Source organism: Suncus etruscus, chromosome 6 (assembly GCF_024139225.1).
Source record: "Suncus etruscus isolate mSunEtr1 chromosome 6, mSunEtr1.pri.cur, whole genome shotgun sequence".
NCBI classification, from domain to species: Eukaryota; Metazoa; Chordata; class Mammalia; order Eulipotyphla; family Soricidae; genus Suncus; species Suncus etruscus.
This window is the reverse complement of record NC_064853.1, coordinates 132,186,718-132,201,042: the sequence shown is the minus strand read 5'-3', so window position 1 is coordinate 132,201,042 and position 14,325 is coordinate 132,186,718. Positions and strand designations below refer to the sequence as shown.

At 39.1% G+C, this 14,325-nt stretch overlaps 1 protein-coding gene across 1 annotated transcript in view; it reads right to left on the bottom strand.

Moving 5' to 3' along the window:
* RANBP17 (RAN binding protein 17) overlaps positions 1–14,325 on the bottom strand; it is a gene marked incomplete at its 5' end in the record, with an annotated part of 271,440 nt that overhangs the window by 245,339 nt on the left and 11,776 nt on the right. The window contains 3 exon segments of the mRNA XM_049775658.1: positions 4,324–4,363; positions 5,234–5,422; positions 8,626–8,720. Coding sequence (XP_049631615.1) covers positions 4,324–4,363; positions 5,234–5,422; positions 8,626–8,720 — 324 coding nt within the window.

The following is a 14,325-nucleotide window of genomic DNA, read 5'->3' as shown; positions in this document are numbered from 1 at the left end:
CTAAGGATAGAATTAGTACACTGGAAGATGAGATGAATAACAATTCCATACAGCAGAAGAAATTGGAAAAAAGCCTTAAAGCAAATAATCAAACAATGGAAAAATTACTCAAAGAATGGGAACAGATGAAAATAGAAGTCTATGATAAGCTCAACAGAAACAACTTAAGAATCATTGGAGTCCCAGAGGCCCAGGAAGAAAATCTCCAGGAATAATCAATGGTCAAGAACATCATTAAAGACAAACTACCAGAGCTAAAGAACACATGCGATCAAATCCTGCATGCCCGAAGAGTACCAACTAAAAGAGACCCCAGAAAAAACACCCCAAGACACATCCTAGTCACAATGACGAATCCCACAGATAGAGACAGAATTCTGAAAGCAGAAAGATCGAAAAGAGAAATTACATTCAAGGGAACATCCTTGAGATTTACTGCAGACACTTTCCTTAAAGCTTCCAGAGACACTCAAGGCCAGAAGGCAGTGGTGGGACATAGTGACAAAACTCAATGAAATAAATGGTTCGCCTAGAATACTGCACCCAGCAAAACTCACTTTCAGGTTTGAAGGAACAATACATGGTTTCACAGACAAACAACAGCTCAGAAACTTTACAGACTCAAAACCATTCTTTTTTTTTTATACAATTTTTATGAAATATGCTTTTATTTCTTTTTTTTTGACATTGCATATTTTAATTTTTATTTATTTATTTATTTATTTTATTTAAACACCTTGATTACATACATGATTGTGTTTGGGTTTCAGTCATGTAAAGAACACCACCCATCACCAGAGCAACATTCCCATCACCAATGTCCCAAGTCTTCCTCCTCCCCGCCTGACCCCCGCCTGTACTCTAAACAGGCTCTCCATTTCCCTCATACATTCTCATTATTAGGACAGTTCAAAATGTAGTTATTTCTCTAACTAAACTCATCACTCTTTGTGGTGAGCTTCCTGAGGTGAGCTCTTCAAAACCATTCTTAAAAAAAAAAACTGAACGGCCTACTTTAAGACAAGACTGACCAACAGACACACCAAACTTCGATATAAAGATGGCACTAACTCCCAGGACAATTTTTTCTCTCAATGTCAATGGACTAAATGCACCAGTTAAGAGACAAAGAGTGGCTAAATGTATCAAAAAACTCAATCCAACCTTCTGCTGCCTACAAGAAATGCACCTGAATAGTCAAAACAAACATAGACTCAAAATAAAAGGCTGGAGGAAAATCATCCAAGCAAACAACACCCATAAAAAACTGGAGTGGCCATACTAATATCAGATGATGCAAACTTTATACTCAGGAAAGTTGTAAGGGACAAAGATGGACATTTTGTAATAATCAAGGCATACGTACAGCAGGAAGAAATCACTCTCCTTAACATATATGCACCGAATGAGGGGCCAGCAAAATATTTAATAAAATTGTTGACAAATCTGAAAAATAATATCAATAACAACACAATAATTGTGGGGGACCTCAACACGGCATTGTCAACACTTGACAGCTCAACCAGACTGAAACCCAACAAGAATATACTAGACCTGAAAAGAGAAATGAAAGAAAGAGGCCTAGTAGATATATAGAGGACACTCCACCCCCAGAAGCCTGGATACACATTCTTCTCTAATGTACATGGGACATTCTCCAGGATAGACTACATGCTAGCACATAAAACATACCTCCATAATATCAAGAGGATAGAAATTTTGCAGGCTACCTTCACTGACCACAAGGCCCTGAAATTACATGTGAACTTCAAAGGGACACAGAAGAAAAACTTTAATACCTGGAAGTTGAACAGCCTAATACTGAATACCCAGTGGTCCAAGATGATATCAAAAAGGAAATCAAAACCTTCCTGAAAACAAATGATATCGGAGATACAAACTATCAGAACCTATGGGACACAGCAAAAGCAGTACTGAAAGGTAAATTTATAGCTTTGCAAGCACACATCAGGAAAGAAGAAGGGGCCTACCTGAATAGCTTAATGATGCAGCTCATAGAATTAAAAAGTGCTCAACAAAAGGAACCAAAAATAGAGAGACAGAAGGAAATAACAAAGCTGAGAGCAGAAATCAACAAAGTGGAAACCCGAAAAACAGTCCAAAAGATCAACGAAAGCAGAAGTTGGTTTTTCGAAAAAATAAACAAGATTGATAGACCACTGGCAAAACTAACAAAGAAAGAGAGAGAGAGAGAAACTTAATAACTTGTATTAGGAATGAAAAAGGAGAGATCACTACTGATATGGTAGAGATTCAAAGGGTAGTCAGAAACTACTTTGAGAAACTCTATGCCACTAAAAATGAAAACCTGGAAGAAATGGACAAATTTTGGGACTCTTATAATCTTCCACGGTTGAATGAAGAAGATGTAGCATATCTAAACACACCCATCACTATTGAGGAAATTAAGGCAGTAATCAAATGTCTGCCCAAAAACAAAAGCCCAGGCCCAGATGGATTTAATAATGAATTCTTTCAAACCTTTCAAGAGGAACTACTACCAATCCTGGCAAGACTCTTTCATGAAATCGAAAAAACAGGAACACTTCCAAATAGCTTTTGTGAAGCCAACATCACCTTGATACCTAAACCAGACAGAGGTGCTACCAAAAAAGAAGATTACAGACCAATATCGCTGATGAATACAGATGCAAAGATCCTCAACAAAATTCTGGCAAATAGGATTCAATGCCTCATTACGAAGATCATCCACTACAATCAAGTAGGTTTCATTCCAGGAATGCAAGGCTGGTTTAACATCCGTAAATCTATCAACAGAATACACAACATCAACAACAAGAAAAATAAAAATCACATGATCATATCAATAGACACAGAGAAAAGCATTTGATAACACCCATTCTTGATCAAAACTCTAAGCAAGATGGGAATGGAAGGAACCTTTCTCAATATAGTTAAGGCCATCTACCACAAGCCAGAGGCAAATATTGTCCTCAATGGAGAAAAACTGAAAGCCTTTCCTCTAAATTCTGGCACAAGACAAGGCTGTCCTCTCTCACCACTCCTATTCAACATAGCACTGGAAGTACTTGCTATAGTGATTAGGCAAGAAAAAGATATCAAGGGAATCCAGATAGGAAAGGAAGAAGTCAAGCTCTCGCTGTTTGCAGATGACATGATACTCTACTTAGAAAACCCTAAAGTCTCTACGAAAATGCTTCAAGAAACAATAAACTCATATGGCAAGGTGGCAGGCTACAAAATTAACACACAAAAATCAATGGCCTTTCTATACACCAATAGTAATAAGAAATAAATGGACATTAAGAAAACAACCCCATTCACAATAGTGCCACACAAACTCAAATATCTTGGAATCAACTTGACTAAACATGTGAAGGACCTATACAAAGAAAACTATAAAACTCTGCTCCAAGAAATAAGAGAAGACACATGGAAATGGAAGCACATACCCTGCTCATGGATTGGCAGGATTAACATCATTAAAATGGAAATACTCCTCAAAGCATTGTACAGATTTAATGTGATCCCTCTAAAGATACCCATGACATTCTTGAAAGAAGTGGATCAGGCACTTTTGAAATTCGTTTGGAATAATAAACACCCTAGAATAGCTAAAGCAATCATTCAGGAAAAGAATATGGGAGGAATTACTTTCCCCAACTTTAAACTGTACTACAAAGCAATAGTTATCAAAACAGCATGGTATTGGAATAAAGACAGGCCCTCAGATCAGTGGAATAGGCTTCAATACTCAGAGAATGTTCCCCAGACATACAATCACCTAATGGATGTACATGGAATCTATTATGCTGAGTGAAATAAGTCAGAGAGAGAGAGAAAGATGCAGAATGGTCTCACTCATCTATGGGTTTTAAGAAAAATGAAAGACATTCTTGCAATAATAACTTTCAGACACAAAAGAGAAAAGAGCTGGAAGTTACAGCTCACCTCATGAAGCTCACCACAAAGAGTGTTTAGTTAGAGAAATAACTACGTTTTGAACTATCCTAATAATGAGAATGTACGAGGGAAATAGAAAGCTTGTCTAGAGTACAGGCGGGGGTCGGGTGGGGAGGAGGGAGATTTGGGACATTGGTTATGGGAATGTTGCGCTGGTGATGGGTGGTGTTCTTTACATGACTGAAACCCAAACACAATCATGTATGTAATAAAGTTGTTTTAAAAAAAAAAACTAAAAAAAAAAAAAAGAAATAAAATCTCATCAAATCCAAACTACCCATTTCAGTGAGCCAATAGGAAACCAATTCTCAATTTAGTCATACTGCCGGTATCTCCTCCAGAATTGCAAGCAATTACTTCCTCTTTCATAAGCAGAGTTCGAGCTAAAAGTACTTCCCTACAATTAGGGACAATGCTTATATGACAAGAATAGGTAAAGCTGAATATATAGTTGAATCAAACTAAGCAAGACATCCCCATCTTCCTAGCAGTGCCCCAGGACCAGGAAGCTACAGGTTTTGATTCCTTAGCATATTCATCCAGTATACACAATCAATGAAGAACAACCAGGGCAATAACCGTATAGGCTCAACTCATCCTCTTGCAGGGTTTTCTTTTGTTTGTTTTTATTCATCCCTAACAACTTCCATTGTCTAGGGTAAATGTTGTCTACTGTGTCTACACTACACAATTGAAAACATTCCTTATGGCCTGAGCCAGTAAATAGGGCACTTTCCTTGCAAATGTTGACTTGATTCAATTCCTGGTAGCCCAAATAGTCCCCTGAGCCCCACCAGAAATGATCCCTGAGTGCAGAGCCTGAGAACTGTTGGGTATGGCCCTAAACCAAAAGTAAATAGATAAGCAAGAAAACATTCCTGAGAAGCCAACATAGTCAATGCAATACAGTATAAAAATATTTAAACAGATATACTAAATGTTAGAGAAATTGTCAAAGAATTAACACCATACTTTTACCAGGCTGTGGCCATATGTAAAATTAGCTGATTAAACTAAGTCTCTATATAAAGATGAATAATAAATCAGAGAACACATATGTACGATACATTTGAAACTAGAGACCATTAAATCTACATTTTCATGTTTAGAATTTATATATAAAGTGTGGTTCTCATTTATGAGTTATAAAATATAAAGAACCCAGAGTTTAAATAATAAGTTATAGTTAATATGGCACTAGAAGCCCTATAACCCCATAGCTTTAAGAAGAGAAAACTTTCTAAACAAAATAAAACCCTAAATCAACCTGGTACTTTCATAGTAACTTCTTATCTGAAGAAACTTCTTCACATCAGCAATAATCTCTCTGAAGACAAACTGATCTTTCTGAATCTCAAACCAGCTGAGCTTAGTGATTTTGGCGATAACTTGCATTAGAGCTTGGATAACAAAGGAAACCAGCTTGGGCTGCGATGCCACATAAGAATGTAGTTCCCTATAAAGAAAATATTCTGTGATCATTTGTACTTTTCAGGAATATCTGATAAGAAAAATCAATTTTTTTTCTCCAACAAGTGCTCTGATGCATGGAGTTAGGTCAGTGCTATTCTTATGTGGAGAAGTAAATCTATCTTCACGCAACTGATGTAGCATGGATAATCTGAATAAAATGCAACTGTTTTGGGGCTGGAGAGATAGCATGGAGGTAAGGCGTTTGCCTTTCATGCAGAAGGTCATCGGTTTGAATCCCGGCGCCCCATATGGTCCCCCCGTGCCTGCCAGGAGCAATTTCTGAGCCTGGAGCCAGGAATAACGTCTGAGCACTGCCGGGTGTGACCCAAAAACCACAAAAAAAAAAAAAAAAAAAAAAGAAAGTGATAAAATGCAACTGTTTTTGTATAATTTAATGAAGAGAAGCAAGCAAGGCAAACAAAGAAAAGTACCATAATAGAAACAAGCCCCCACAGAGCTCTTCCACTAGCAAGCTCATTGCTTGCGTGCTGTGGTCTTGCCCACCCTGGTCTGATATTGTTCTTTTCTCCTTTCAGATCCTCCTCCTTTGAATGTTTCATAATAATAAGAAAGTTGCAGCTTCTGGACCCCACGTCTGGACCCAAACAAACATACGTCAGGTATTTCTTCAGGATAAAAAGGCCTCCTCAATTCACCTCTTACCATGTATATGTATTCATCTCTTAACCATTTAATTGGTGCAAAAAACTACTATGTCTTCTAATAAATGCCCGTTTTTTTTTAACATGTCATTGACAAAGCATTTGAATTTTGTTTCCCTAATTCTATTTTTCTCCTTTTTTTTTGTTTTGTTTTGTTTTGTTTGTTTGTTTTTTGGGGGTCACACCCAGCAGTACTCAGGGATTACTCCTGGATCTACACTCAGAAATCACTCCTGGCAGGCTTGAGGAACCAGATGGGATGCCGGGAATCGAACCGGTGTCCATCCTGTGCAAGGCAAACACCCTGCCACTTCTGTTTCTCTCCTAAGCAGTGTGGTTTGGTTGCCTAACAATACTTAGCACACCTTTAGGAATGCATGTCTCGAAGGGCCTGTCTGTACCTTGTCTTGTGTGTCCAAAATTACATGACAAAATCAGTATATCAGGTAAAAGAAACAGGATTAAAATCACATAAAAAAGTTTGTACTAAATATAATAAACCAAAATCACTAAAAGTGGGCTAAAAGCAAATTCATCCACCAACACGAGAGCAAATCACAAATATGCCGTAAAAGCTGAGAGGCTGGAGTGATAAGCAATAACATAGCAGGTAGGGTGTTTGTCTTTCACATTGCCAACCTAGGTTTGATCCTGGCATCCCATATGGTTCCCTTAGCTCACCAGGAATAATTCCTGAATATAGAGTCAAGAGTGAGCCAAAGTACTGCTGGGTGTGGACCCAAAACAAAGCAAAACAAAACAAACAGATAAAAAAAAAATCCACCTTAAAAAATGCAAAAAAACAAAACCTTTAAAAGGAAAAGATTCCAATTCCACTTTGGCCTCAAAGGTCAGCATGACATTTGGGAAAAAAGTCAAAAAAGATAAATACCTCACAATTTAATAACTAATGAAAAACACTCAAAAATCTATGCACACACTGAACAGTTATTTGTGACAACTCACAGTGAGATTCTTGACATTTAGGAAAGATGGTCTCAAAACTAACACATTTTAATCTTAACTTTTACTAACATAAAATTATATTTGGAAAGATGGATCAAATATAGATTCTGGAAACACTGAATCGGAATCTTTTTAGAAGTGAAGCAAAATCTTACCTATGACCCAATAATTCCACTGAGGCATCTCCTCAAGAAAAAAGAAAACATATTCACACAAAGACTTGCATGTCAGTGTTCATAACTGTCAAAAAAACACACAAACCAAATGTCCCAAAACACCAAATGTCCATCATGTGGTGAAAGAGATTCCAAATGTCCTATCTATGTAAAGGAGTATTATTGTATCATAAGAAGGGACAGAATACAGATAAATACTTCAATGAGGATGAGCTCAAAAACATTTTGCTAAGTTACATATTAGATGCCAAAAATGATATATGGTTTGATTTTCTGTATCGATTCCCCACAAAAGAGAACAGAGAGAGGCAGACAGTAGCTTAGAGGTGGTTGGAATGAAAGCAGGCCTGTCACCGAGCACACATGGGTCTCTTGGAAACAATGGAAATGAATACACACTGACTTGTAATGATACTGATACAACTTCATACATTTTCTCTAAACTGTTTATTGCATACCAAAAACAAGTAAACTTTATGGTTTGTTAATTAAACAGGGAAAAGTTATACTGACAGAACTGCTTAGATGGCAGAAATTGCGGGGGGGGGGGGTAAAAAAATAAGGGGGAGCTGGAGAGATAGCATGGAGGTAAGGCATTTGCCTTTCATGCAGAAGGTCATCAGTTCGAATCCGTCTTCCCATATGGTCCCTGTGCCTGCCAGGAGCAATTTCTGAGCATGGAGCCAGGAGTTTCCCCTGAGCACTGCCGGTGTGACCCAAAACCACAAAAAAAAAAAAAAAAAAAAAAAAAAAAGAAGAAGAAGAAGAAGAAGGAAGAAACTGTGATAGGTAACTAAACTTATGCTACACTTTCATTTTAATACTAGACAAAAGGATTGCCTGTAAAAACAAGGAAAAGTTCCAAGGCTGAAACATAATGGTATGAGGGAAAAATCTGTGGGTTCAGCCCACCATGGTACCACTGAAGATGTAAAGCTAGAAGGTCCATCAACGACATGCTTGCACAGTGTGCCACTGAAAGAAGAAATAAAACTTCACTTACTGCTTTCCAGCAGGAAACAATGGTTCGAGATACAAATAAAAGTGGACAGTAGAGAGGTAGAAACAGAAATGGCAATAGAGCTAATAGTGTAAAATGATGAGATATGTGGGCTGGAGCCCTACTGAAGAACAGGGCATTTTGGAGTTGATGTGATAAAGGCAGTGTGGCTGTGGAAACCATTCTCTATTTTTTTTTTTTTAAGCACAGCCATACTTTACTTCTGGTAGTGTTCAGGAAAACAACAAACAGGCAACATCAGGGATGTTATTGTAAGAAACTGAGAAAAAGAGAAATTATTTCCAGGTGCTTAACATATTTAAAAGGGATAAATCTTTTTCCAAGTGCAATTTGGTTATTTAAGCAAAGCATAATAAGTTACTCACTGATATCAATCCTCTGTTCGACTGGCAAAGGGATGACTCAGTTGACAAGTTTTGACAGGCACATTGCTGCAAGGAGCTGCACATAGGAGGTCTGGAATGAAGAGTGAAACACCACCAGTTAGAACACAAGGACTGAGACTCACCCAGCACACCAACTGGCAGATTTAAAAGGGAAAATCCATATTGATACACAGATACATTCAGAGCCCTCCTAAGAATGTGGTGGCCAACGACAGTGGAACCCTACTTCCTCAAGCAACAGGAAGAAAGCAAGGAAGAAAAACATGACCATAAGCAAGTTCTAATAAATTCTATAAAAGGACGGTCCCACTGCTCTGTGTGCTCTGCCTCTACTGACCTCCCCATTCATCCTGCTCCACATGTAGTATACTCTTCTTAGCTAGGGCGATTTCTATTCCAGACCTTTCCCACTCTGACTTCCCCACTCCTTCAACCCCAAGTCTGGTGACAGTCTTTCTGGCCACCAACAGCCTTAACTACATAAAAAAAAAAAACTACATAAAAACCTAGTTGAACTACTCTATACCTCCAGCCATTTACTGTGAGAATAGCCCTTTTTCTCTGTCTCAAAACCAAGGGCAGCAAATCCAGATCACAGTGTACCTCAAACCCCAGTTGTGAGGAATACTTCGTACTATTCTAACATTTAAAAAAAAAAACAATTCCCAGTATATGAGATTCACATTGCAGCATCCAGTAAGAAGGCCAAATTGAAAAGGGGTGACACAAATTATTTAAGAGCCAGTGACAATGGCTGCTCCTTCACTCTTCAGGCACTAGAAATGGCAGTGAGGTGCTTCCCTAGTAGTTAAGGGCTTGGGTAGCTCTGGGTCATGAACTGAGCTTCTGACTATCATTAGAATATTACGTCAGACTTTCCAATTTCTCAACAGTGAAGGTATTGATATTGAAATGAATGGCAAATCAATGTGCTTTCAATGGCATGGTATTATAACTGTCCTAAAAGAAAACATATTTTATGCTGACAATATCAGATTCATGACAGGAAATCAACAGGGAGGATGGAAATCAACAGAGTATGTCAAAAGCAGCACCCAAAAAAATCGCAATGTGTGTGCGTGTGCACATACACACACATGCACACACACACACACACACACACACACACACACACACACACACCACACATACACACAGAGCTGCCCCGACAGTTTTTTTTTTTTTTTGGGGGGGCCACACCCGGCGGTGCTCAGGGGTTACTCCTGGCTGTCTGCTTAGAAATAGCTCCTGGCAGGCACGGGGTACCATATGGGACACCGGGATTCGAACCAACCACCTTTGGTCCTGGATCGGCTGCTTGCAAGGCAAACGCCGCTGTGCTATCTCTCCAGGCCCACCCCGACAGTTTCAATGTGACTCCTCTCTTAGCCAAACAAAAAAAATATTCTTTTAAAATAAGAATTCTTTAAATCACCATTATTTCATTGCAATACTTCAAGTCGTATATGCAGAAGAAAAACACTTCAAAATACTACTAACTCTTTGGTAAGAAAAGCGCTCAGTTTATGGCATCAAAGCAACATAAAAAATTATTAAAAAGAAGACAAATGACTTGAGGAGCTTTCCCTTTGTTCTTGATGAGCTGAAATATTATTTAGCACTCCTCACCTGATTATTCAAGAGATCACTCTGAGTCTAAAATGACTAAAGAACTCACCACAATGAAGAGCTGGTGTGGAACCATTTACAGGCCAGAATATTTTCAGGGAAACTAAGAAAACAAATCCTATAAATAGTATCTGCTAAGATGGTCACAAGTGTTGGTAAAAACACATACAGTAGGGGCCAGGAAAATGGCTCAAAGACACAAGAAGCCTGGCATGTGCAAGGCCCCAACTTTACTCCCCAGTATGGCCTCCTAAGTACCTCAGGGGTGGCAAAGGTGGCCTCCAAAAAACCTGAACCTGCACTTCATTGCAATGTTAGACCTAAGCACTTCAGGCCCACGTAGCAGGTCAAGTATTGCAGTGTTCTTCAGATCTCCTGAGCACTGCTTGGAGGGCCTCCCCGCCCCCCTCAAAAAAATATGAAGCACAAAAAGACCTAGTTGGAGATATTTGAAAGACTTGCAAACAATTATAAAAGTATATATACTAAGGCATTATTTATTTGTAATTGTAAATGTTTGAATTTATTGTGCATTAATGAATCAATGCCAACTCGGAACTTAATTCCCTTGGTGACTGGCACTTCATTTTCTATGAGTTTCTATGAGGAATGAAAGAGGAAGATCCTAATTCCCCCATACACACAGTAAGCCAACAGTTTAGCACTGGGGGGACCATAGGTGGTTCTGAATATTAACCTGGGTTGTCTGTATGCAAGGCAAGCGCTATAACCCCTATTCTCTCTAGCCCATAAGTACAACTTTGGTTTGTTTGGGGTCCACACCTGGTGATGCTTAGAGGGGTTACTCCTGGCTCTGTACTTAGAAATTACTCCTAGTGGTGCTTGGGTAATCATATAGGATGCCAGGGATCAAACTCAAGTGGGTTGCATGGAAGGCAAATGCCTGCCACACTATCACTCCAGACCCCCATTATGCAACTTTTTTAAGACCAAGACAGAAATTTATTTCAAATGAGAAGAACTATTCTATTTCTTATTTGTTTTTTTTTTTTATTTTTGGTTTGAGAGGCATTGGGGAGTCACACCCAGTGGTGCTCAGGGGTTGCTCCTGGCTCTGCACTCAGAAATCACTCCTGGGGCCAGAAAGATAGCATAGAGGTAAGGCGTTTGCCTTTCATGCAGAAGGTCATCGGATCGAATCCCAGCATCCCATATGGTCCCCCATGCCTGCCAGGAGCAATTTCTGAGCTTGGAGCCAGGAGTAACCCCTGAGCACAGCCAGGTGTGACCCAAAAACCACAAAAAAAAAAAAAAAAGAATCACTCCTGGCTTGGGGGATCATATGAGATGCGGGGGATCATATGGCATGGATCAAACCCGCGTCCATCCTGGGTCAGCTGCATGCTGGGTCAGCTGCATGCAAGGCAAATGCCCTACTGCTGTGCTACCACTCGGGCCCCAGAAGAATCATTCTATAACACTATTGCTAAACACTCAATAGAAAGCTTTGGAAATTAGCATTGCTACAAATTTGATTTAAAAACGAACAAAAAAATAAAACCCTCTTTTAATTAATACTAAGGTAATCAAGTGGTAAAAGGGCAAACAACGTTTTGTACTTTATGTTTTGCACATATAATGCTTTGTACATATAATGCAGTAAAGTCATTTCAAAAACAACCTTGTTAGGACTGCAAATAATATCAAGCTGCTTTTTACACATCCGGTATCACCAAAAGTTAGAACAAGATTTCTTTTGTGTGTCAGAAGCACGGTAGACATCTTGGGTATTTTCTTTGCTCTACATTGGGCTGGGATTGTCTGCTTTACATTGGCTTGGGACTATGATTCTCTTAGGCATTCTTCCCTGAGGGCTTATCTTCTTCAAAGGTGAGTAGTCCTGCTCACAAAGGGTGGAGCCAGAGGAGCCACAGCAGCGCACATCATCTAGCTGATGAATACCACTACAACACGTAGAAAAATTCACAATACAAGCGTGGCAATGGGGAAACAACGCAGGCCAACAGCAGGCATAGAGAATGAAGATGGCAACTCTGATGAATCCAAACAGCCAACCACCTGTCTCTCAGATATGGAGGATGTTCACAGAACTCAAAGAAAGCATATATCAAGTTGAACTAATAAGAATCAAGAGGATATAAAAACAGAAATCAGAAAACTCCAAACTGAAATAACAGGTCTGAAAAACAGTAGATGAATTGAAAACCTCAATGGAAAGCTTCTCCAACAGGCTAACAAGCAGCTGAGGATAGAATCAGTGAACTGGAAGATGAGATGCATAACAACTCCATACAGCAGTAAAGATTGGAAAAAAGCCTTAAAGCAACAGACAATAAAAACATTACTCAAAGAATGGGAACAGATGAAAGTAGAAGTCTTTGATAAGCTCAACAGAATCTTAAGAACCATTGGAGTCCTAAAGACCCAGGAAGAAAATCCCCAAGAAGAATCAACAGTCAAGGACATCATTACAGAGAAACTACCAGAGCTAAAGACTACAAGCAACCAAATCCTGCATGACCGAACAGTACCAGCTAAAAAAGACCCAAGAAAAAGCACCTCAAGACACATCCTAGTCACAATGACGAATTCCACAGATAGGGATAGAATACTAAAATCAGCAAGATCAAAAAGGGAAATTACATTCAAGGGTGTTACACTCCACTCAGAAGAGGCACACACCACAAGGTAGAGTGCCCTCCTGAGAAAGAAATTATATGCCAAAAAGGCCCGCAAAAAGCAGTCAAAATCACTTGACCCTTTGCGTGGATTATTTGGACATAATTTCATAAGGGCTGTAACTATTTCTCTCTTTATTTTAAACCTTTATTAGAAATCAGGCCTTAGTAAATTCTTTCTAACTAGAACAGCAATCAAACAGCCAAAAGTCTCCCATTTAATAGCTCCCTGTAATTTTTGCTACCTTGGCGCCTAAATTCAGGCCTTTCCATAAACTTAGCTCATAATAAAGTAATTTTCATTTTTTCCCCAAAACTCTGAAACATTCCTCACATTCCTACTCCCCTGTAATTACGTTTTTCTTCTGTTTTACCCAAAGCAAAGTGAACCCAAAACAAACTGGCCTTTTCACCTTCAGTATCAGCTCTTTAATATGCTAATCTAAGCCAGGGTCTTTCCTTTCTTTCCCAGCCTCTTTGATGTCTAAAATTTGCATCTGCCTTCCAAGTCTCTAACCTTTAAAAACAGCTAGCTCAAAAAATAAATTTGTCTTTCGTTTCTGCTAACGAAAGTCCCCATGCAATCTGCGTGGTTTCATTCATTTCTACAACATATTTTCCGTCGTTCACCGTCCGTGTACCCACTTTCTCCCCGTGGAATTTTTCCCGAACTCCACAAAGGATCTGTTTGCAGGCGCTGGCGTCTTGCGAACAGGTTTGGCCCGCAACAAATTGGCGCTTCAACGAGGGGCCATTTCGGAGAAGGTAAGCTGTCTCTCCCTTTTCTTCTATCCTTTCTTTCCTTCTCTTTTTCAATTTTAGGACACGGAACTGGCCCTCGTCAAGGTTGCCTAGGAACCCCTGGAAAAGTACCAGGCTTTAAGACGAGAAGGTAAACGGGAACATGGGTCAAAATTATTCTAAGCAACAAATTCTTTCTGATACTATAAAGTATATTCTAAGAGCTAAGAGTTATGCCATATCTCCACAGCAGATACAGCAATTTATTCTATTCTTAGAAACTTATAGCCTCTGGTTTATTGAGAGGGGTATTCTATGTTTGGAGGATTGGCTACAAGTACAGCAGGATATCAAAAATGTATATGAAACGTATGGTCCTGATGCCCACCTAAATTTTATCTATACAATTTGGACAGAGGTTATGGAGGTAATTGATGATAAAAAAGAATCAGCCCAAACTACCAGGGCAGAGATAGAATATAGTCATTTTAAACAGCAGTCCAAACAGAAGACCAATATAAATTCTATGAGAACTAGCAATCAGTGGCTTAATAGAGCAAAGAAAGGCTCAGAACTTTTAACAACTGAAAAGCTGTTTCCTTCTATGGCATCTCTAAACTTAGAGACAAAAGAATCCCCCAGAAA